The sequence below is a fragment of the Portunus trituberculatus genome, chromosome 13 (assembly GCF_017591435.1).
Source record: "Portunus trituberculatus isolate SZX2019 chromosome 13, ASM1759143v1, whole genome shotgun sequence".
Classification (NCBI taxonomy): Eukaryota; Metazoa; Arthropoda; class Malacostraca; order Decapoda; family Portunidae; genus Portunus; species Portunus trituberculatus.
Genome location: NC_059267.1, coordinates 11,988,155 through 12,013,154, shown reverse-complemented (window position 1 = coordinate 12,013,154; position 25,000 = coordinate 11,988,155). Strand labels below are relative to the sequence as shown.

The following is a 25,000-nucleotide window of genomic DNA, read 5'->3' as shown; positions in this document are numbered from 1 at the left end:
ACTGTTGTTATTATTATTCTTATTCTTATTCTTATTATCATTATTATTATTATTAATATCATTATTATTATTATTATTATTATTGTTATTAGAGTTATTATTATTATTATTATTATTATTATTATTATTATTATTATTATTATTATTATTTTATTATTATTATTATTATTATTATTATTATTATCATCACATTATTTTCATTCTATTATTTTATCTTATTATTCTAATATCATTTATATGTAATCCCAACACCTTTACATATACATTTTATATACTATTCTGTACTTATCAATATTCATGGATTTGATTATCTTCTACATGCCTTAAAAGCTTTGCTTATAAATACGCTAGCCATTAAGTTATTTAAATGTTCTATTTTTATACATATATGTCACATTTGTATAACTTATGAGCTACAACAAATGTTCAATGTTTCTCTCTCTCTCTCTCTCTCTCTCTCTCTCTCTCTCTCAGTGGTTACTTGGAGTTAACGAAGGATTAAGTGTTGTGGTGAGACCTGCTGAGATTGCGTTATGCTTCATGATAAGTGAGAAGCCACTTGTTCACCTTTGTGCTTCTCAATGATCACCCAGACGAGTGGAGGGGTGGAGGCTTCCGCTGGTGGCAGAGGCGATGGTAATGTCTAAAATAGTGCTACTGTAATATTATTACTTTACGGTAAAAACTTTGGGATTTGATAGATTAATTAATTATAAGAGGAAAATACTCTATACACACATTCTGTGTTTTGCTTTATTTGGCGGGAAATTGACGTACAAGGTGAGTTTATGGGTGGGCCTCCCCTCCTCCCTCCTCCCTTAATTCCCAGCTCGCGACGCACTAGAGTTGTGCGGCACCGCATTAAGTAATCATTATTGCGTCTCGTGGAGGCAGTCAGAGCATTACAGGAAACAGTTAGTTCGCTAATGATAGAATTACATGTTTGTTTTTGTTAGTGAAGGAAATGTACAGGAACACAGCAATACAGTGGTTATTAATTGCTACTTTTGAAACACGTCGCAACTCTCCCGCTCATCAGTCTACATAATGCCACGCTTCTCATTTCGGAAGTTCGTTGCAGGTTGCAATCGTGTTATTCTAAGTGAAGACTTATTCTTACTGCAGGTAATATATTATACGGTATTGTATTTTCTAATTTTAATTCATCTAAGATTAATTACACCACTTTTCAAGATTGCTCATAATGTCACACAAATTCAATCAATGCCCTTAGAAATGTTAAGCTCATCTCCATAAATCCTTATCTCCGTAAATCCTTCATCAATGTTAATCACATACAATAAAACCACAAACATTAGGTGCCAATTTCACAGCTGATGCATCTCAATATCAACTCAATGCTTGACTTCTATAAATGCCCATATAATGTATACACCACAATATATCATATGTAATTATCTCTTCAATATTATATATCTTAATGCATCAACTGTGGAATTGCACTACACATACATAAAATCTTAATATAACATCCTAATAAATACACATCCTATATTTGTTTCCTCCTTTCACTTAAATGACATAACATTGTCTTAGACTGCATTAACAACTATAGAGCTTTACTCACTAATACAAGAAAGAGTCTGTCCATGACTCAAATGTTTCTTCTCCTCCTCTCGGCCACTGCCTTCTGCTTTCTCCTCTCGTTTCTGCCAAGATTCTAGGTATCCTCTTGCTGGTTTCTGCTTATTTTAAATACTCAAGGTTTCGTACCTTTTCTCCACGCCCATTTTACCATCTACCATTCAGAGATCAGACATGTGGAGGTCCACGTGTGACAATGTAAGGACGAGAACACATACGAAGGTAATGTAGAAACAACCTTAAACGTAGTAGAAACAACCTTAAATGTAGTATACACAACATTGCCTTACTGGTGTTTCATAGGCTCAACTTTTCCCTAGTCTCATAGCACGCTCACCATTGGTCTAAACATGAAATACTGCTTGTTCATTGGCCATTTAAAACCACCCATCCTGTTCAACTACACGTGGGGAAACACGTCTTGACTATACCACTCTCCAACGTCGTAACCAGAGTATTTTGTTTTGAGTGTTTGTTTGGGTCTGCGTAATATCTGAGGTCTGGCTTCCCTCTCTCTTGTTTATGTTAGGCCTCTCACTCTCGTGTTCACAGTAGGGTCCCTTTTACAATTCTCCCGTAGACGTAATTATTTACATCCTTGTGCCACTGCTGCATCACGCTATGTCCCACCAGGCTGTGGCATGCCAGGGTATGACATACCCCCATCCTTAGTAGCGCGTCCCGGCGCGAACTGCTAGTGGTGAGGGCATGCGTGATAAGCGGTGTCCTCTGGATTGAGCTGGCGTTGTGTGCTGACAGTCACCTGGGCTGGCGCAGCCTGTGCCAAGCCAAGGAGTGCACAGGGTCGGTAGATGCGGTAGGCCACCAGGCCGGCCGCGATGACCCCAATAGGCAATAAGATCCAGAGCCAGTCCTTCCAGTTGTGCCAGTCGAGTGCCGTAGGAGGGGACTGTTTCGCCAGCGGCTGCATATGTGCAATATATTTTGGGACAGACCAGGGCTCAAGACCAAAACTGTCGGGAATGCTGATATTAGTGGTATTCACAATAACAGAATGTTCCCAGGATGAGAAGGCAATGGGAGTAGTAAGGGGATAAGGTTGAATAACCATAGGAGCTTCCGCAATATAATGAGAGGAAGCAGGGAGAGAAAATGTATCACTATGTATAGAACAACCCTGACTCACTTTCAGAAGGCCAGTAGCATTAATAATGTGTCTAGTAGTAGGAATGGAGGAGTTGTTACAATTCACAGTAATATCTAGTGGTTTGCTTGTGGCATAATTCCACCCAGATGGCTGATCAACAAAAATAGGCTTGAAAGACTTCACAATCAGTGTGTTACATATATCAGAGACAGAAGGCTTGTGCAGAAAAATAGCAACCTCACAACAATCAGTGTTAGTGGAATATGGTTGGTTGGGAGGACATATCAATATATCATCAGACATCCTACAATCATCAAAATCATCAGTCAAAAAATTGATTTCTTGCCTTGTTAATCACTAAATATTTCCTTGAAGGTTGATGCATTAAAAAAGCATCTGATTTAGAAATAGGAAAGGGAAGGGAGGTCATCCTGAAGACATCAAAGGTGTCAGCTGGAATTCCTCGCAAAGGAACGAGTAAGTAGAAGCTCAAGTCATGTAATGCAGTCTTATGGATTACACGAATAGCAGCTCTGTGTAATCCTAAATATTCTGGTTTAGGAGGAAACAATAACTCATGTTTAACTGATATCTCATCTAAAAGTTGTAGTAAAAATGCATTTGTCACAATATTAGGAGAAATATGGGTTTCCATCATACTTTGTAATCCTATCTTAAAATTAATATGATCAGCTGCAATGGATGTCAAGGCTAGCTGGATATGCAGTAAAATCTCCAGTGAAAGAATGGATTTTTCATTATTTTCTATATGTTTTTCCATCTTAGTCATAAGGGTCTTAGTAACACGGGTAGCAGTTTCTAGTTTTTCCAATGTTTGATGAACATTTGTTAGTTCATTGAGAGTGACATTGATAACATGGGAATGAACATTGAGGAGTTTTCTTTCCTCTTCTGTGAAGGAGTCTAACGATTGTAATCTTTTATGAATAATATCAACTTGATCTTGTGTAGCAGTCCCAAATAATGTGTTTGCAAAAGATCCTATAAAATTTATTGCCCCCCTTTTTTTTCTTCTAGGTTGAGGAATGTCATTGGCCACAATGTGCATTAGGAAATCCTGCATTGAAGCATGCAAATTTTTCAATCTTTCTTGAAAAGCCAGGATATGCTGAGAAATCAAAGAGGTAAACAAGATAAAATCATCTCCCTCAATTTCATCTAAATTATATATCATATTCTGATTGATGATAAAATCATCTCCTGCAATTTCATCTAAATTATATATTATATTCTGAGTGATATTGATGGCTTTTTTAATTGGCTCATAGATATCCTCCAATTTCAACAAAAAAGGCACCACATAAGCTTGTCCAGTTACAAGTAGTTGATGGTCTTGGGAGAAACTCATCCCTTGTTGAGGAGGTGAGCTTTGGGGTACATCCCAGGCTTGAACGTATCCCATGCATAGCCCCACAGTCTGCAAAGGAACATTTCATTTTATTTTATTTTATTTATTTTCTTTACCATATTCTAAGGGCTTATGCATTACAAACGGAAGATTCGGCACACTTGTCCTCGACCGTAAACTGTATGGGACTGACGTGGTAGCTTCACCTTGATATTCTTCTTGCAAATTCTCAGTTACATTATGAATTTCCTCATCAACACCATGACTCGCTTCTGATAGTGAATTGTCATCCGATTCTGAATCTACACAGTGCTCTACATTCCCTGAGAACACTGGAAAAGGATCTGGTGTCTGCAATGTCAACTTGGTTTCCCTTGTTTCACCTGGCTCGTGTACCGGATATGCTCGTCTGACATTCGGGTTCATCTGAGGGGTAGCATTGTCTTCATGGATAATTCTTATTCTGTCAGTGTGTAATGTTGTCATCTTACCATTTCTAATGTTTCTTAATTTGACCACTACATCACTCACCTTTTCTGTCACTCTATAAGGACCTGTATATGCGGGTTGCAACTTTGCGGGGGTTCCTGCAGTGGGTACTCGGCGGACATATACTCTATCTCCAACTTGAATAGTCTTTATCCTTGCCTTCTTACATTGAGCCTTTTCATTTATTCCTTAGCTTCTTCTAAATATTGCTGACACCTAGCATATACCCTATTTGCTTTTGTTGCCATCTCCTGCTTAAAATCATCAACATTATACCAAACTTGTTCCTCTTTCATCATTTCAAATGGGATGGTTGGATCTCTGAGATACATGAGATAAAAAGGACTTTCTTTTATACTTGTGTGGTAAGCACTATTATATGCAAATGTAGCTATTGGGAGCATTGTATCCCAGATATTCATATTATCTTGCACCAAAGTGCGCAGTATGTTAATCAAGGTTGCATTTGATCTTTCAACTATCCCATTTGCTTGAGGATGGTAAGCTGTAGTTTTGCTATGTCGGAAATGCAGTAACTCAGTTAATCCCTGTAATATAGAATTGACAAATTCCCTACCTTGGTCTGTCACTAACATCTCAGGTATACCATGTTTACAAATCACTTCATCAAAAAAATATTCTAGCAACTTCTGCGGCCGACTTGGTTTTCAGTGGTTTTGTAATCAAATATCTAGTAAGCACATCTATCACAACAAGACAATATATATATCCATTATCCGATCTACCCATGGGACCAACAATATCCATATGTATGCGCTGGAAAGGTCTCTCAACATCCGGGTATCTTCTCAGTGGTGCTGGGGCGTTCCCCGACCTCTTAAGCCTACGACAGATGAGACAAGACCTGCAATATCTTTCAATGTCCTCCTTCATTTTTGGCCAATATGCAAATTTCTGACACCTACTTAAGGTAACGGATGGCCCACCATGCCCCACGGTTGGCAAAGAGTGGCCGAGGTGTACAGCAGTGTGCACAAACTGTTCGGGTACTAATATCTGACGCGTCATTTCTCCATATGTGTTGTGACTTACTCTGTAAAGCATATTATTGTCTAGAGACAATTCTGATATCTTTAACTTCTTATACCTCTTATCAATATTGTGCTTACTTAATTTTCCTTTTATTTCTTGCTCAGTTAAATTCTCTCTCATTAACTTCTTCAATACGCCATAAAATTCATGGTTATCTTGTGACCTTATTAATTCCTTCAGATTCCAATCCACCATATTTTCTTCTGTGTTTTCTGTTATTGCTAACAAATGTTCATTTCCTTCATTTATTTCCACTTCCCTCAACCTGGATAAATGATCTGCTACCTTGTTAGCTTTTCCAGGAATATATTCCACCTTAATATCAAACTCTGCAACAGCTAATTGCCACCGAACTATCCTGCTATTTGCATTTGAGGTGGTCAACAACCATACTAATGGTCTGTGATCTGTGAGAATATAAATAGGGTAACCCAGGCACAAATCTCTGTTTACCTTAAGCCCATATACAATTGCCAGAGCCTCTCTTTCAATAGTACTATAATTAAGTTCAGCCTTGTTCAGTTTCCTGCTAAAAAAATTATAAGGGTCTTAGGTTATTCATGCTATCCCTTTGTTGTATTAATCCCCCGATGGCAAAGCTCGAAGCATCCGTCGTTAAAAAGAACGGCTTTGAGAAGTCTGGAAATTTCAAAACAACATTTTGTGTTAATTCTTGCTTCAAGGTCTTAAAAGCCCTATCAGCTTCTTCATTCCACATTATGTGGTTATTGTTCTTCTTTCCAGTCACCATTCCTGCTGTTAGTTTAGTTAAGGGAGCAGCTATCTCAGCATAGTTTCTCACAAACTTCCTATAGTAGTTAGCCATTCCAATGAAGGACTGTAATTCTTTCACTGTTGTGGGGCTGGCATGTTCTTAATAACTTCAATTTTGCTAGGCTGTGTTTTCAACCCTTCGGCTGATATAATATGTCCTAGATAATTTACACTATCCTTAAAGAAATTACATTTTTTCAGGTTTACTTTCAACTGAGCATCTTGCAAGCGTAGGAGAACCCTCTCCAAATTCTTTACATGATTTTCTAGATCTGTTCCTTGAACTATGATATCATCAATATAAACAAAAGTATCAGATCCTGTCAATCCAGCCAATACCTGATTAATAATTCTACAGAATGCCGCAGGAGAATCCTTTAAACCCATAGGTAGCACATTATGTTCATATAATCCATTTGGTGTTGCAAATGCAGTCCAGGGCTTGCTTTCTTCATTTAACTGTATTTGATGGTAACCTTGTTTCAAGTCAAGGCATGAAAACATCTTTCCTTTTCCCAAGTTATGCAAAATGTTATTCACATTAGGTAATGGGTAAGAATCATTCAGCACATGCTGATTTAAATTCCTGAAATCTACACACAATCTAATTTTTCCATCCTTTTTCACTATGGGAACAACTGGGGAGATAAATGCTGATCTGGATGGTCTAATAATACCCTGGCTCTCCATTACTTTAATTTGTTCAGCTACCTTATCATAAAAACAAGCTGGGATGGGATACGGTTTCTTGGACGTAGGTCTGGACTGTAACTGAATGGTGTGGTAGAAAAAGGGTGATATACTTGGAATGTCGTCATCACTAGCAAAGACAGAGGAGTATTTAACAACTAATTCTTTCAATATTTGATTTTTCCTTGTTCCCTCAGGATACATGTGATTAATGATTTCTGAAAAGGCCTTCATTTTATCTGTTTCATTTTCTTCTGTCACACCATTCACTGTATATTCATCACTCCCGCTTGGCAGAACCTCACTCTGACATGACTGTAAGTAGCCTAATGTTTTCCTGGCTCTAACGGCACATGTTCACTCGAGAAATTTATATACCTCACCACAAACCTAGATTTCTTCTTCTCCATGTCATTTTCTAATTTCACTAAACCTGGACATAAAAACTGAGACCCTATAACTCCTTTAACTGGCTCGAATATAGCGATATCACTATCCACTAACTTTGTTTCTAAGGTCACATAACTCACTCGTACTCCTTGTAATATTGATGTCTGAGCTACTGAGCATTTATAACTGGGATTATCCTTTGATTCATTTGTTACTGCTTCCTTTTCACTTCTCTCAGTTATCATGATGGCATGCATCATGGGTATTTCTACAATAACAATTCTCCTTCCTTCAATATATAATTGCAGAGGTTTGGTATTTAGATTCACATTATATCTTTTCATAAAGTCAAAACCTATTATTATCTGTGATGGCAAGGCTCTATCTTCACTGATCACAAAATCATGTGTGTATATCTTACCTCCAATTGTCAAAGTTAGCTTAGTCTTTCCTGAAGTCAACATTTCATCTCCACTCGCATTGCGAATTACCTTATTTGTTGGAGTAATGTGTTTCTTTCTAAGTTTGTCTACAACGTCACGCGATACAAGAGATACCCCTGCCCCGTGTCCATCAAGGCTAATACACTCTCATTTTCAATCTGAACTTCAATAGAAACATTTCCCGTGTCACTATTCACCGCTGTGATTACCACCGATTCATGTGGTTGCGTTGGTGGTAAATTGGCGTTTTTTTTGTGTTTGATATGTGGTGTACCTACGTGAGTTGTTCATGCAGTCCTTACTCGCATGCCCCTGTACCCCGCAGGTGAAACAAGTTACCGTGGGCCTCGCCCTTGGTGGTATTGGTGGTAATTTCACTGTGCACTGACTCGCGAAATGTCCCCACTTGTGACATCTAAAGCATTCTATGGTTCTACAATTTTGAATGGTGTGGTTATTTCGCCCACACCTCTGACAATGTATATTTCTGACATTCTGAGGGCGATACATCGTGTGATCTGTAGTAACAGCATTCACTGTCACTGCGTTTACTGGGACAACCCTATTTTCTTTGCGTACTGCAGCGTCGTGTAGCTGAAGGCTGGGGTGTGACGCTACATATTTGAGAGCTTTTTTGTATACTAATAAAGGCTTTTTCATATCTGCATCAGGAAGGATATAAGAAAAATCCTTAGGCAAGGCATTCATAATGATGGAGACAAATATATCATTATATACTTCCTTACCTGTGGGTTTCATGCTGTCTAATTTTGCCACAATCCCTTCTACTCTGATATAGAGCTCTGTTATGGTTTCTCTGGGCTGTCGAGTTACTGATGACAATTCACTGATCAGGCTTGGAAGCGATCTATCCTCTGGATAAATATCAAGGAATGCTTTTCTCACATCATCCCAATCATTTTTATGTTGCGTTGCACAGTGTGTCATATGAGTATATGCACTGTCCAATGCATATTGCTTGGCCAACTCTATCCTCCCTTCGTCTGTCCAGTTTGTCATTGTTCTATTTTCTAAATCCTTTATCCATGCGTGAGCGCTGGCGATACATTTTACATTTGGTACCGACGGGCTTCTTTCTTCACCTCCACAAAAATATGGTAACCCAATTACCTTGGAAAAATTATCCCTTGCATTGTCAGTGATCGCTTCCGCAATTTCCCTGGTACTGATGCAAGCCGGTTTAGGGGGGGAAAACGGAGATGTAGGGGGTGACTGCGCCATTCTAGAGGTTGTGACGGCTGGCTGCTGATTCGCTTTACCGTTAAGCGATACCGAGCGCTGACGTAATTTATGAACTATATGTTTCATCTACAATTAAGCAACATTAAAAAATTCTCAATATTTACTCGTTAACATCCGCTACATCCGTGACATCCAATGCACTTGATCGAAATTTTAATTGTCTTCACTCTCAACTATACGCCTGCAACGATTGCAATTGCATTAATATCAATAATATCCCACCGCTGCCACCAGTTTCGGAAGTTCGTTGCAAGTTGCAATCGTGTTATTCTAAGTGAAGACTTATTCTTACTGCAGGTAATATATTATACGGTATTGTATTTTCTAATTTTAATTCATCTAAGATTAATTACACCACTTTTCAAGATTGCTCATAATGTCACACAAATTCAATCAATGCCCTTAGAAATGTTAAGCTCATCTCCATTAATCCTTATCTCCGTAAATCCTTCATCAATGTTAATCACATACAATAAAACCACAAAATGCTTGACTTCTATAAATGTGCCAATTTCACAGCTGATGCATCTCATAAAATCTATCAACTCAATGCTTGACTTCTATAAATGCCCATATAATGTATACACCACAATATATCATATGTAATTATCTACCATCAATATTATATATCTTAATGCATTAAACGTAGTAGAAACAACCTTAAACGTAGTATACACAACATTGCCTTACTGGTGTTTCATAGGCTCAACTTTTCCCTAGTCTCATAGCACGTTCACCATTGGTCTAAACATGAAATACTGCTTGTTCATTGGCCATTTAAAACCACCCATCCTGTTCAACTACACGTGGGAAACACGTCTTGACTATACCACTCTCCAACGTCGTAACCAGAGTATTTTGTTTTGAGTGTTTGTTTGGGTCTGCGTAATATCTGATGGCTTCCTCTCTTGTTTATGTTAGGCCTCTCACTCGTGTTCTGTTCACAGTAGGGTCCCTTGTACAATTCCTCCCGTAGACGTAATTATTTACATCCTTGTGCCACTGCTGCATCACGCTATATATATATATATATATATATATATATATATATATATATATATATATATATATATATATATATATATATATATATATATATATATATATATATATATATATATATATATATATATATATATATATATATATATATATATATATATATATATATATATATATATATATATATATATATATATATATATATATATATATATATATATATGAAAAAACTAAGGTAATTTTCAGGGATATGGTCCAACAGATCTAAGGTAATTTGGTGAAATCTAGAGTAAAAATCGGCAACATCTAAGGTAATGCTTTCTTCTACTTGTGGGAACCCTGCTTTCTCTATCTCTCTCTCAGTAGGTACTACAACACACAGCCACACAGAGGATGGTGAAGAGGGAGGTGACATGTTCTGATCACAGAGAGGGACATGCATGGACCAGCCTGATATGGCTAAGTACTAATACTCTGATACTTAAACATTATTAATCAGATGTGTGCTGAGAAAACGATCGCGGTAGTGGATCACAGCTTAGTACCACGCGGTGTTGGGCCAGTAGAGGGCGCGAAAATAAGAACATACAGGTGCCCCGGAGCTAAAGCTTCCTCGTTTGAGTCAAGTCCTTTCTCTAATCATCTAATGTATTACAGTGGCCTCATGATTTCACTATATTGTTCTTGGGTGGCAATGCTGTGTACGATGGTTGTATGCCTCGTAACATTGCACATCATATTGAAGCAGTTGTTGAACTAATTCATACCTACTGTCATTCACAAATTGCTTTGGTGCTATTGGAGCATCGAAACCCACCAATTAATTCTAGATTCCATGTGACTGCCACACAATACAGAAAGGTGGCAAATACCATAAATACTAGACTGAAAAGGAAATACAAAACCAAATCATATGTATAGTTCCTAAGTATAGGTGGTAAAACCCTTCCAACATGGTGTAACTGATGGGATACACTTCAATGAAGAGGCTCAGTTCCACCTACGCCACAAGTTTAGAAATGCCATAAGATATTTCATAGAGAACAGTCAGTAATTCAACATGGATTTAGCTAAACCGAAAAGATCCCTAAAGGCGTATAAAGGACACCTTAGCAGAGCCATTAACAACTGTGAGGATTTGCTAAACCAACCTTACTCTGACAAGATTGAGTTAGAAAAATCAATTACTAACTTAGAAACGAGATGGAATTCATACGAGCAATCATATGAAACGGTAGAGAAAATACTTCTTGAAATAGAAGGTGATGATAATGAAATAGATTCATTACAGACTGATTACTATAGAAGCCATGAAACTTACCAACAATCTATATCTAAAATGAGAAGTGTGCTGAACCAGATAACACATCAAACCAGTGGCGGACCATCAGCACCAGGTACAACCACTGCGCCAGCAGCTTCAGCTTCAGTGTTACCAAAACTAACTAACCTCCAGTTACCGACCTTCTCTGGACACTTAATAGAATATGAACAGTTCATTGATCAATTTGAAGCACAGATAGAAAGCAGACCTGACTTGGAACCAGTTACGAAACTTCAATTCCTCAAATCCTTATTGGAAGGACGTGCATTAGATCTGGTAAAGGGATACAGCTCTACTTCCACTAATTACGACAGTGCTCTTAACACACTTAAGGAAACATATGGCGATAAGGAAAGGATCAAACATTGCTTACTACACAAAATTACAAGTACTGAGTCATCAAAGCATGATAAAACTGAGTTAAAATCATTCAGAAGAAAAATGTTAAATTACACAAGAAGTTTAAGGAATAAGCACAACTTTGATTGCTGTGAAAGGATGATCGCTTCATTGTTTGAGCATGAGTTATCCACTACCACCATAAGACAGTTATATCTAAAATATGAAGTTAATTATTTGAATTTAGATCAATTAAATGAAGGCATCAGGGATCTTGTGTCTCACATGGAAGTGGAAAATCAACAAAAACCAAAAGCATCAAAGCCAGAGATTCCAACAGTGTTCTCGGAACGTGCACCAGAAAGGCAAGTGGGAACATACTTTGCTTCCAGAACTCCAATTAAAGGCGGCAAAGAAAGTTACGATATGAAATGCAGATTTTGCGGTGCAGGTCACAAGGATTCTTACTGCACTAACTACCTACAGAAGTGGTCATGAACGAATACACAGACTTGGAGTATTAAACCTCTGTGCTCGGTGTATGGGAAATCATAATCCAAAGGTTTGTAACATTAAATTGCAACAATGTAGAAAGTGTTCCCGAGGGATTCACCACACGACTTTGTGCAAGAGTTACGATAATAAAGCAACTAAAGTACCGGGCAGTAAGACTACACAAGCACAAAGTAGGGAAGAAGATCACACTGAGGAACATCAGCCATCAATGAGTAACGTAAATCATGTGAATGTTACCACAACATCTCGACATACCACAAACTTACCTGTGGTGTGATAACGAGGTAGCATTACAATGGATCAGGAATAATAATTCCAAACTTCCATAATTATGTCATGAACAGAGTAAATGAAATCTGTGAATTACAGCGAAAGTATAACTTCAGACATGTGGAGACTAAAGCTAACCCAACAGATTTGCTGAGTCGAGGTGTGTCACTACAGGAGCTAGTAAAGCGGACACTATGGTTTCGAGGCCCCGAGTGGCTCACCAACGAAACCCAATGGCCCAATGGCCGCAACAAAAGCCATCTGAGTAAAGAAGTCAGTGTAACTCAAGCAGATGTTGAGTCAGTCGCTTCTGAGACATAACTAAATTTTCATCGCTGCGAAAATTGATCAGAGTCACGGAGTGCGTATTTAGATTCATAACTAACATATACAGGCGTGAAGGTGGTTTATGAAATGAGATAACACTTGTGCAGTGAAATCTTGGCTTAAGAAAGTACAGGACGAAAATTACAAGACAGAAATACATTACGCGCGCGCGTGTGTGTGTGTGTGTGTGTGTGTGTGTGTGTGTGTGTGTGTGTGTGTGTGTGTGTGTCCAGTGTGTGTGTGTGTGTGTGTGTGTGTGTGTGTGTGTGTGTGTGTGTGTGTGTGTGTGTGTGTGTGTGTGTGTGTGTGTGTGTGTGTGTGTGTGTGTGTGTGTGTGTGTGTGTGTGTGTGTGTGTGTGTGTGTGTGTGTGTGTGTGTGTGTGTGTGTGTGTGTGTGTGTGTGTGTGTGTGTGTGTGTGTGTGTGTGTGTGTGTGTGTGTGTGTGTGTGTGTGTGTGTGTGTGTGTGTGTGTGTGTGTGTGTGTGTGTGTGTGTGTGTGTGTGTGTGCCCAGTGTGTGGTGTGTGTGTGTGTGTGTGTGTGTGTGTGTGTGTGTGTGTGTGTGTGTTGTGTTCCAGTGTGTGTGTGTGTGTGTGTGTGTGTGTGTGTGCCCAGTGTTGTATGTGTGTGCACCTCCTCACCACAATTGTTGTGACACTCCTGCCTCTCCTCACTCCTCCTCCTGACACAAGGATTGTGGCCTGACCTTCACCGAGCAGTTCCCCCCCCGTGCGTACGTCAGGGAGAACGCACCCCCTTCCGCCACGTGATGGACGGCTCAGTGTGGTCTTCTCCCAGACGAGGGACCTGTGCCACAGGTATAGGCAGGAGATTTCCTGTGGCAGGCCAGTGACCTCAGACAGTCTTGTGGCTGGATGTAGTGTGTGTGGTGTGTTGTGAAGGAGGCCAGCCTGTGGTGCAGGGAAATACTAGAAATGTTCCTTGTTTCCTTGTTGCAGGCCGGAAAGCAAGTGAACCTGTATGGGTGCATGTGTGTGTGTGTGTGCTTTTGTGTGTGCACACCTGTTCTGCGGTGGCTCTTCACTACTTTGTTGTAAGATCGTTGTTGGCTGCCCAGCCTTTGTTTTTTGCAAACAAAGCCTTTCTCGCTAGTTGTGGTGGAGCTTTCTTGCTTTATTGGGATGGAGATGTGTGCAGTGTGACGCTGTCAGGCACCACCGTACACTGTCCACTAATCCCCTGACCATTGAGTACACAAGCGTAATGAAGCCCGCCAGCCTTCACGTGCGTCACACAGGCACACAGGCACACAGACACACAGACACACAGACACACAGACACACAGACACACAGACACACAGGCACAGGCACACACAGGCACACAGGGGGCCCCTAACAAGTGTGCTTCAGGATGATCTTGCACGAAATGATAGAAAGCCTTTCCATTGCTATTGTCAAAGCCATTTAAATGTCCTAGTTTTGCATGCCTTGCGTTGAGGTCTCCAGCTTCAGTGTTACATCATTGTATATGCACTCAGGAATGGAAACTGTTCTTTGATGTATACAGATTTACTATATTTAATACACCAGTCTAGGTAAATTGTAATGGATATGCTTCCAGTACCCTCCTCCCTTACCGGTTGTGTGATAATTCTGATGGTAGAGAACACGTGACACACGTAGAGCCCTCGTGCCGCATTTGCAGCAGGCAGATGACAACCCTGATACCCTGTTGGCTGTGGTACAGAGCCATTATCTCTGTCACCTGTGTCCTGAAGAAGTAGAACGTCGCTAAATGTTTGGTGACATAACAGTGACTGTCTGCAGTCCTGTTACACTGTTTACATTCTATCATAGCATCAGAAGAAGATTGTCCATTGTCTCTCTCTCTCTCTCTCTCTCTCTCTCTCTCTCTCTCTCTCTCTCTCTCTCTCTCTCTCTCTCTCTTCCTTGGGACGTAATACATATATATCACCACATCCTCCTCCTCCTCCTCCTCCACCTCTCCTCCTCCTCCTCCTCCTCCTCCTCCTCCTCCTCCTCCTCCTCCTCCTCCTCCTCCTTCGTAAACTTCTTCTTCTTCTTCTTCTTCTTCTTCTTCTTCTTCTTCTTTCTTCTTTCTTCTTGTTGTTCTTGTTGTTCTTGTTGTTCTTGTTCTTTTTCTTTCTTCTTTTTCCTTCTTTTTCGTCTTCTTGTTATCATTATTATCATTCTCTCCTGAAAATTCTCTCTCTCTCTGTCTCTCTGTCTGTCTGTCGTGAAATTGAGTAAGTTACTGGCTGCCTTGCTCAAGAAATTACATTGTGTGTGTGTGTGTGTGTGTGTGTGTGTGTGTGTGTGTGTGTGTGTGTGTGTGTGTGTGTGTGTGTGTGTGTGTGTGTGTGTGTGTGTGTGTGTGTGTGTGTGTGTGTGTGTGTGTGTGTGTGTGTGTGTGTGTGTGTGTGTGTGTGTGTGTGTGTGTGTGTGTGTGTGTGTGTGTGTGTGTGTGTTTCACTAATATCTCTAAAAGAGGATGACCAAGACTCAGTAAGGAACGCCAGAAGATCACCAGTAGAGCGATCTTGACGGAAGCCATACTGGCGATCAGATAGAAGGTTGTGAAGTGACAGATGTTTGAGAATCTTCCTATTCAGGATAGATTCAAAAACTTCAGACAAGAAAGAGATTAAAGCTATAGGGCAGTAATTTGAGGGGTTTGAACGGTCACCCTTTTTAGGAACAGGCTGAATGTAGGCAAACTTCCAGCAGGAAGGAAAGCTAGAAAAAGATAGATGAAGTTTAAAGAGTTTGGCCAGGCAAGGTGCAAGCACGGAAGGACAGTTTTTGAGAACAATAGGAGGGAGATGGAAGGCTCAAGTACCTTTTGTGGGCAACCTCTCTATACTGGAAAGCTCCCTCCACCAACACATCAACCATCATTCTGACATTCAAAGGAATAATGACGAATACCACGAGGCAAATTGTTAATAAGTACAATTATAATATGCATACACTCTCTCTCTCTCTCTCTCTCTCTCTCTCTCTCTCTCTCTCTCTCTCTCTCTCTCTCTCTCTCTCTCTCTCATGATTATTTCTGAATTCCACCAACTTGATACGTTGAAATATAAGAAAATAAGAGATAAACAATAACAGTGTTTGTTTGTGAGCCATTAACTTCCTGGCCTGCTGGAAATTTCGCCACCTCATTCCCTCCAGCTTCAGGTTTTCCAATCAGATTTCCTTGACCTTCATTTTTTCCAATCAGATTTCCTTGACCTTCATGTTTTCCAATCAGATTTCCTTGACCTTCATGTTTTCCAATCAGATTTCCTTCTGTCTTTTCCTTGTTGAACCTCGGTGTCTGTTTGCATGCCACAGAGAGTGACAGGTGGGGAGAGACCATGGTACAATCAAAAAGTTATTGTACCAAGGGAGAGACCATTCTGCATTGCTCTCCTTCACTTCCCTCCTTGGGGCAGCCCTCTGGCCTGGCCTGGCCACCTCTCCCTCCTCCCTCCCTTGGGGCAGCCCTCTGGCCTGGCCTGGCCACCTCTCCCTCCTCCCTCCCTTGGGCAGCCCTCTGGCCTGGACCACCTCTCCCTCCTCCCTCCCTTGGGGCAGCCCTCTGGCCTGGCCTGGCCACCCTCCTCCTCCCTCCCTTGGGGCAGCCCTCTGGCCTGGCCTGGCCACCCCTCCCTCCTCCCTCCCTTGGGGCAGCCCTCTGGCCTGGCCTGGCCACCCCTCCCTCCTCCCTCCCTTGGGGCAGCCCTCTGGCCTGGCCTGGCCACCCTCCTCCTCCCTCCCTTGGGGCAGCCCTCTGGCCTGGCCTGGCCACCCTCCTCCTCCCTCAGCCTCTGGGCCTGGCCACCCTCCCTCCTCCCTCCCTTGGGGCAGCCTCTGGCCTGGCCTGGCCACCCTCCTCCTCCCTCCCTTGGGGCAGCCCTCTGGCCTGGCCTGGCCACCACCCTCCTCCTCCCTCCCTCTGGCCTGGCCCCTCTGGCCTGGCCTGGGGCCTGGCAGCCCTCTGGCCTGGCCTGGGCCACCCCCTCCTCCCCTCCCTCCCTTGGGGCAGCCCTCTGGCCTGGCCTGGGCCACCCTCCTCCTCCCTCCCTTGGGGCAGCCCTCTGGCCTGGCCTGGGCCACCCTCCCCTCCTCCCTCCAGCCCTGGGGCAGCCCTCTGGCCTGGCCTGGACCACCCCTCCCTCCTCCCACCCTTGGGGCAGCCCTCTGGCCTGGCCTGGACCACCCCTCCCTCCTCCCTCCCTTGGGGCAGCCCTCTGGCCAGGCCTGGGCCACCCCTCCCTCCTCCCTCCCTCGGGGCAGCCCTCTGGCCTGGCCTGGGCCACCCCTCCCTCCTCGGGCAGCCCTCTGGCCAGGCCTGGGCCACCCTCCTCCCCTCCCTTAGGGCAGCCCTCTGGCCTGGCCTGGGCCACCCTCCTCCCCCTCCTGGGGGCAGCCCTGTGGCCAGACCTGGGCCGCCCCTCCTCCCCCCCTCCCTTGGGGCAGCCTCTTGGCCTGGCCCTGGAAGGCCCTCCCACCTGCCCTCCCGTTGGGCCTTCCTGGCCTGGCCTGGCTGCCCTTCCCCTCCCAAGGCAGCACTCCTCCCCTCCCGGCTGCCTTCCTCCCCTCCCTCCCACCTAACCTCCCCTCCCCCACAGGGCAGCCGTGTGCCATGTGGGGCGGGCTGCCCGCTCAGTCAGGAAGTACTCCTGCAGGGTGGAGTACGCCAGGGTGATCAGGGTCAGGTGTGCCCAATGGAGAGCAGGCTGTCCAACAGATCAAGGGACAGCCTGCCTCTCCCCGACCCTCCCTGGCCAGTCCTCCTGACCTACGGGGTTCCCGCTGCGGCGGTGGGGAAGGGTTAGTCTCCCTTCCCACTGTGCGGTGGACGAGCCCTGCTCCCTCGTCCACCGCGGGATTTTGGCGCTCCTGTCCTCCTTCCCTCCTGCCCTTCTCCCGGGCTGGGGACCGAGACCCACAGGCCCAGGCCGTCCGGCTCCGGGCTGGCCCCACCTGGCCAGCCGCAGCGGAGCCGGCCTCCTGCCCCGGGCTGGCCCCACCTGGCCAGCCTCAGCGGGGCCGGCCTCCTGTCCCGGGCTGGCCACCACCTGGCCAGCCTCGGCGGGGCCGGCCTCCTGCCCAGGCTGGCCCCCACCTGGCCAGCCTCGGCGGGCAGGCCTCCTGTCCCAGGCTGGCCCCACCAGGCCAGCCTCGGTGGAGCAGGCCTCCTGTCCCGGGCTGGCCCCACCAGGCCAGCCTCGGCGGGGCCGTCATCCTGCCCCGCCTTGGGGACAGGGGCGGCCTGGGCCTTTACGGGGGGGTCTGGTCGGCTGCCCACTCTTTGCCATTGCAAAGAGTACTGGGCAGCCCTGCCCCCCGCGAACACCCTGCCCCCTGGCCAGGCAGAGGAACAAGACGGCGTGCTGCCTCGCCGTCGTGCGCCTCACGCCTGCCAGGAGGTCTCTCAGGGTCATCTCCTGGCAGAAGACTATCCTGTCTCCTGCCAGGCACTCGACCCTGATGGGTGTTTCCGGGTCTTTGGCGGCCAGTCTGCCCACCTTCAGACTGGCCGCCTGCTCCGACGCGAGGGGCTTTGCCCCCTCGGTCCCCTTAGGGAAGGTGAAGGAGGCGATGGAGCGCCTCCCCTTGCCGCAGCAGCCCGGTGACCGGGGCCGGGACATCCTGATGGCGTCCACCCGACCCTCGCCCACCAGGCTCAACCTCGCCTCCACACGCACTGTTCGGCTGCTCCTGTTTCCCATTCCTAAACTTTAACAAATAAAAAATGTGCCTTGCTTCAGTTTTGGCTGAGTGTGCAAAAGTAGGATGGTGGTGAAAACCGGCTGTGTGAGTGAGTGAAGCAAGGAGTACCGTGAGTGACGTCAGTGAGGGAATGAAGAGGCTCAAAACGCACACATGGCGGCGATGGCGTGTGTCAACTTGTTCATCATAAGAAGGACAGAATAGAGAGACAAGACACGCAGAGGAGCACAATCAAAGTTGTGTGGAGGTAACCTTACCTGTGGAAGGCATCAAACAATGGACCTTAGGCTCAACCCTTGCACTCAAAAGTATTCATGCTACTACTACTACTACTACTACTACTACTACTACTACTACTACTACTACTACTACTACTACTACTACTACTACTACTACTACTACTACTACTACTACTACTACTGCTGCTACTGCTGCTGCTACTGCTACTACTGCTACTGCTGCTGCTGCCACCACCACCACCACCACCACCACCACCACCACCACCACCACCACCACCACTGCTGCTGCTGCTGCCACTGCTACCACCTGCACCACCTGCACCTGCACCACCACCACCACCACCACCACCACCACCACCACCACCACCACTGCACCACCACCACCACCACCACCACCACCACCACCACCACTGCACCACCACCACTACCACCACCACTGCCACTTTTACACCACCACTGCCATGCTCCACCACCACCACCACCACCACCACTACCACTGCTGCTGCTGTGCCACTACACCACCACTGTTACCACCACTGCTGCTGCTGCTGCTACTGCTGCTGCCACTACTACTACTACTACTACTGCTACCACTACTACTACTACCACTACTCCACCACCACTCCTACCACTACCTACTACTACTACTACTACTACTACTACTACTATTATACTTCCACTACGTACTACTACTACAACTACTACTACTACAGAAGCGGGGTACTGGATGAGAACAAATGTTTCACAAGGAAGACAGCTGGTGGTGGTGGTGGTGGTGGTGGTGTGTGCAGGTGTGGACACTGCTACAAAGATGCCTCTTCCCGGGGAGTATACTCTCCCTCTCTCTCTGGTTGATATTTCTCCTCAATATATGTATAAATGTGCATTACATAATTCTTGCGCTCAGTTCACACACACACACACACACACACACACACACACACACACACACACACACACACACACACACACACACACACACCTGAATCTCACCTCCATTAAAACCCCATTGTATTTTTTCTCGTGTTTTCTAAAGTTATGTGGAGTTTTGTAGTGTTTTCTTGTGTTTTGTAGTGTTTTTTGTTCCTTTTGTTGTTATGGCAGTTTTACAGTTTGTGTTTTGTTGTTTCCTGAGTTTTGTAGTTTGTCCGTTTCCTTTGTTACAGTTCCTGCGTGTGAGAAGCATCAGGTTAGTGAGGGTGCTCCATTACCCTTGTTACGTCTTGGCCGGTGTTCTGAAAGGCGTCACTCTCACCACAGCTGTTTGCAAGGCTTCTCACATCAGCAACCGGGTCCGCTAGAGGGATTTTCCTGTGTTAGAGTGAAAACACCCTCAGCAAATCGTGTAAGTGATAGACAAGCATTCACAAACGAGTGGTGAGATAAGTAAGGGTGGGCACCAGTGTGTCTTCCTGTGTAGTAGTGAAACACACACACACACACACACACACGTATATTTTCATTGACAAGCATACAGAAACAAGTATTTAGGTAGATAATAGTCCTCAAAAGTGTTTTTTCTGTATATTATTGAACACACGCTCAAAAACATGTACAATATCAAAGACAAACAAACAGAAACAATTTAGATCAATAGATTCAGATAGGTAAGGGTTCTCAAAAGTCATTTTCCATGTTCATAATTTAGAAATACCCACAAACACCCGTATGATTTCACTGACAGGCAGACAGACAGACACAAGCAATTAGACAGACAGACAGACTGACATACACACCTCTCCGGCACCTCACAATCCCAACAGACAGACAGACAGACGGATGAGTAGATAGATACATGGTCTAACATGTTCGTGTACTTAAGGAGTCGAACAGAATTGTTGATATCTGGAATAAGCTTCCTTCACAAATTACAAACACCACTTCTGTTGCATCATTGAACAGTAACACTGACCAATATATACAAGTTCACCCCAGCAAGCTCTTTTCTGGTCCCAATACCCACACGCGTCACTCCTGACCATAGTGTTGTTCCTCACCACAGTGTTGCTCTGTGAGGCTTTCATCCTTCCAGCCAGACATGCAGAGTTCAGCGTGGGGTGAATGGTGTTGTTCCTCACCACAGTGTTGCTCTGTGAGGCTTTCATCCTTCCAGCCAGACATGCAGAGTTCAGCGTGGGGTGAATGGTGTTGTTCCTCACCACAGTGTTGCTCTGTGAGGCTTTCATCCTTCCAGCCAGACATGCAGAGTTCAGCGTGGGGTGAATGGTGTTGTTCCTCACCACAGTGTTGCTCTGTGAGTCTTTCATCCTTCCAGAGAGAGAGAGAGAGAGAGAGAGAGAGAGAGAGAGAGAGATTTGGTTTGATTGGATAGGTTTGTTGAGGTTAGTAAATGGTACAAAATAAAGGTGAATACTTTTCCAAGGGATGACAGGACACTGCCTATGTATCCGCCATCCCAAGCTTAAACTTAGTGTTCTTATGTAATAATAATGATAATAATGTAAGGAACAAAAACAAGTGTAATAATAATTATATAATATATATTTACAATATATAAGTAATGTTAGTGCAGAATACTTAGCTATTCTATGCATATACACATATATAACTTGTTTTCAATGTAGCGTATAAGTTGTTTGATGTATTTGTTTTGAATAGCAATAGCAGTTGTGTAATGTTCCCATTGTTAAACATCCATATGTGGTGTGGATGGCATTATTTGTGGCACATGCCAGCTCGGGGCACTGCAGCACGGAGTGGGCGTCAGGCTCACAGCATGGGCGACACTCCCTCCCTGGCCGGAGCCTCACATGACACGCCCAGTTCCCAGTAATGTTTGTATCCAAAGCTCAGTCCGGCACACACGCTGTCTTTCCAGCTGACTCCATATTTTCCAGATGTGAAATTGGCGCCACTTTGTGCTTTGGTGTAGTGTTTCATTGTTTCACTAGCTCACTTCGCCTTTATGTAGAATTGCACCTTGTTCTTGCTCAACATGTATATTTGTCATTTTCTTATCTATTTGTGACAAGCTTGTTCTACAGTTTGATCTCTTTCTGTTCCATTTTGTGCTAAGTGGTCAGCTTTTTCATGACCTAACACACCAACATGGGATGGTACCCAAATCAATGTCAAGTTTCTCTCCTCTCCGATCCTTGTAATAAGTTTTGTGCACTCGCTCACACCGTGTGCATGTGCTGGCTGCCCACTCGTCAGTGCTCCAAGTGCCCTCTGCTGTCCCTGAAGAAACACACGTTGCTCCGCTCATTTTGGATGAGCTCAGGGTCACACTTCAAGGCCCAGAGCTGTGCCTGGCTGGAGGACACATTACTGCTTAGTCAACAGGAGTAGCCTGTATCCATCCAAGTCCCTTGCTCTGTGATGCGCCTCAAAAACACTTATATATATATATATATATATATATATATATATATATATATATATATATATATATATATATATATATATATATATATATATATATATATATATATATATATATATATATATATATATATATATATATATATATATATATATATATATATATATATATATATATATATATATATATATATATATATATATATATATATATATATATATATATATATATATATATATATATATATATATATATATATATATATATATATATATATATATATATATATATATATATATATATATATATATATATATATATATATATATATATATATATATATATATATATATATATATATATATATATATATATATATATATATATATATATATATATATATATATATATATATATATATATATATATATAATAAATATATATATATATATATATATATGAAGCAGGTAATTTTCAGGATATGGTCCAACAGATGTAAGGTAATTTGGTGAAATCTAGAGTAAAAATCGGCAATATCTAAGGTAATGCTTTCTTCTATTTGTGGGAACCCTGTCCAGTACGTCGCGGAGTGGTGAGGTGGTGTGGCGGCCAGCCCTCTGGTGGAGCACATCGCACAGCACTCTCCACGTTAATTTCTCGCAAAGTGAAGCAAAACTCAACTTATGTGTATAGAGTACTTTCCACTCAGAATGACATGTGTATAGAGTACTTTCCACTCAGAATGACTTGAACTATCACATCGCAAAGTACAGGACCTTAACTCACTGGACGTGCACCCAGTGTTGCCACTCTAGAATTTCAGAAAACACAAGATTGTCCCTCCAAAAAAGACTAGATTGACCGAAAAACAACTAGATCTCCGTAACTTCTTCCCGTTATTCCCACGCTAATGACATATGAGGCTTTTGTTTTTTTCATAGTCATTTTCTTGGCAGTTTCACAGTCAGGAAACATCTTTTTCATTAACTCAACCAAATGGTCTGCCTGGGAAAATGCTATTCCATGTTCTGCCATATATCCACACAACAATAATTCTGCATTGTTAACTTTATCTTTCGGGTCTTCCACTGATTTCTTTAAGAAATGCTGAATATTCACACACTTTTCTTTGATTCCTAGTTTTTTATATGCTTTGAGGTAACTTTGTGGCTTAACAAACCAGCTTTGTTAGGATTCTTTAGCTTGGATTCACAGACTACACAATGAACAACATTCTTATCTTTGGGGTCTGGCTTGATCCAGTCTTTTAATTCAGGGTCAGTTAACCAGTCCTGATTAAATGACTGGCTGTACCACAACTTCTGTTTCTTTTTCGGCGGAGTTTTATCTCCACTGGAGCTTGCTGTAGGAGACTCACTCATTGTTGTCACTTATCACTATGCCTGTTTAAGACCACGATCTTCACCAAACTGAGGGAAGTTGGAATAAGAACCCAGTTCAGCTCTCGCCCGGTACTTGCTACGATGGACTCCCGTACTGACTACTGAACGCGAACGAGACGCGTCTCACTGTTCTTCATTAGAAAAACGAGGAGTATGAGATTCATATAAGGGTATACTTAGGTAGACGTAATTAGTAAGTAAAAAACATGAAACATTATCGCATTTTTTTCCTTTGAATGAAAACTACAAGATTTGTTGGATTTTAGGAAAAACTACAAGACTACAAGGTCGAAGATAAAAATACTAGATCTAGTAGGAAAAAACAAGGAGTGGCAACTCTGCGTGCACCCTGTCTGTATGTGTTGTGTGGTAACAGGGTACTGGCTGTGTAGCATGGTATGGTATACACCTACCAAGTTGTAGTTGTGGTGGTGCTGGTGGTGGTTAGTGGTAGTGGTAGTTATAGAGGTAGTGGTAGTAGTAATAGTAGTAGTAGTAGTAGTAGTGGTAGTGGTAGTTATAGTGGTAGTGGTAGTAGTACTAGAAATAGTAATAGTAGTAATAGTGCTTAACCAACACACACACGTGTGTGTGTGTGTGTGTGTGTGTCGAGGATGCCGAGAAGGAATCACTAATTGAGAGTCGTCTTGGTAAATGGTTGGCGTCGTTTGGGTGTCAATATGTATGTTAGGAAGCCTGTACAGCAATGGAAGTTGCTGGAAAGTTTGGGTGTGTCAATATGTATGTTAGGAACCCTGTACACTAATGGAAGTTGCTGGAAAGTTTGGGTGTGTCAACATGTATGTTAGGAAGTCTGTACACTAATGAAAGTTGCTGGAAAGTTTGGAAGTCATTTTGTGATTTAGTCTTGATTTAACAAGGATTCTGCATCTTGCGTTGGTTTTGAAGTATGTTTTCCTGATTGTAGTCGTAGTTTAACAATGACCTGCATCATGTGAGGAAGTCATTGGTTGTGTTCGTGACTCTAGTGGTGAAGTAACAAGGATTCCTCATCACATCTTGGAAAATCATCATTAAAAGGATCAACAGATAATCTTTATAATTTTTTTAATGTTTTGATCAGAAAAAAAAGTTATTTTATGAATACTTACTAAGAAGTCAGAACTATTTTCAAATGCCATTGACGTAAAGTCTCACGATGCAGAATCCTTGCTAAACTATCACTAGGATCATGAAATATCCTTCAAACTCCCACGAGGTAACTTTCAAACTATCCTGTTAAGAGAAGTCCTGATCAGAAACTGAAACGTTTGAGAATCTGAACATTAGTCAAACAAGTAGATGAGATTGCCACATCTGGCTGGCTTCTCCCGCCATCCTTCTCTCTA

At 42.8% G+C, this 25,000-nt stretch overlaps 2 protein-coding genes and 2 long non-coding RNA genes across 4 annotated transcripts in view; 1 reads left to right on the top strand and 3 right to left on the bottom strand.

Annotated features, from left to right (window-relative positions):
* Positions 1–25,000, bottom strand: part of LOC123503110 — a 69,827-nt gene that overhangs the window by 11,785 nt on the left and 33,042 nt on the right. Inside the window, exon 3 of the mRNA XM_045252540.1 lies at positions 20,900–21,142. Within this exon, the coding sequence (XP_045108475.1) occupies positions 20,900–21,142 (243 nt within the window). The remainder of the gene's footprint in view (positions 1–20,899; positions 21,143–25,000) is intronic.
* LOC123503109 lies at positions 3,021–9,096 on the bottom strand. The gene is made up of 2 exons (XM_045252539.1): positions 8,668–9,096; positions 3,021–4,151 (listed from the first exon to the last, which is right to left on the bottom strand). The coding sequence occupies exon 2, from the start codon at positions 4,134–4,136 to the stop codon at positions 3,036–3,038; it is 1,101 nt and encodes a 366-aa protein (XP_045108474.1). The 5' UTR covers positions 4,137–4,151; positions 8,668–9,096; the 3' UTR covers positions 3,021–3,035.
* On the top strand, positions 21,104–23,366 carry LOC123503114. The gene is made up of 2 exons (XR_006674337.1): positions 21,104–21,156; positions 22,827–23,366. It is a non-coding gene; the product is annotated as an uncharacterized LOC123503114 (long non-coding RNA).
* On the bottom strand, positions 21,387–23,786 carry LOC123503111. Its single transcript, XR_006674334.1, has 2 exons — positions 23,627–23,786; positions 21,387–22,178 (listed from the first exon to the last, which is right to left on the bottom strand). It is a non-coding gene; the product is annotated as an uncharacterized LOC123503111 (long non-coding RNA).

What these genes read in the sequence shown, in the direction of transcription:
- LOC123503109 (XM_045252539.1), bottom strand. Translation starts at nt 4,136, where the DNA reads ATGGGATACGTTCAAGCCTGGGATGTACCCCAAAGCTCACCTCCTCAA.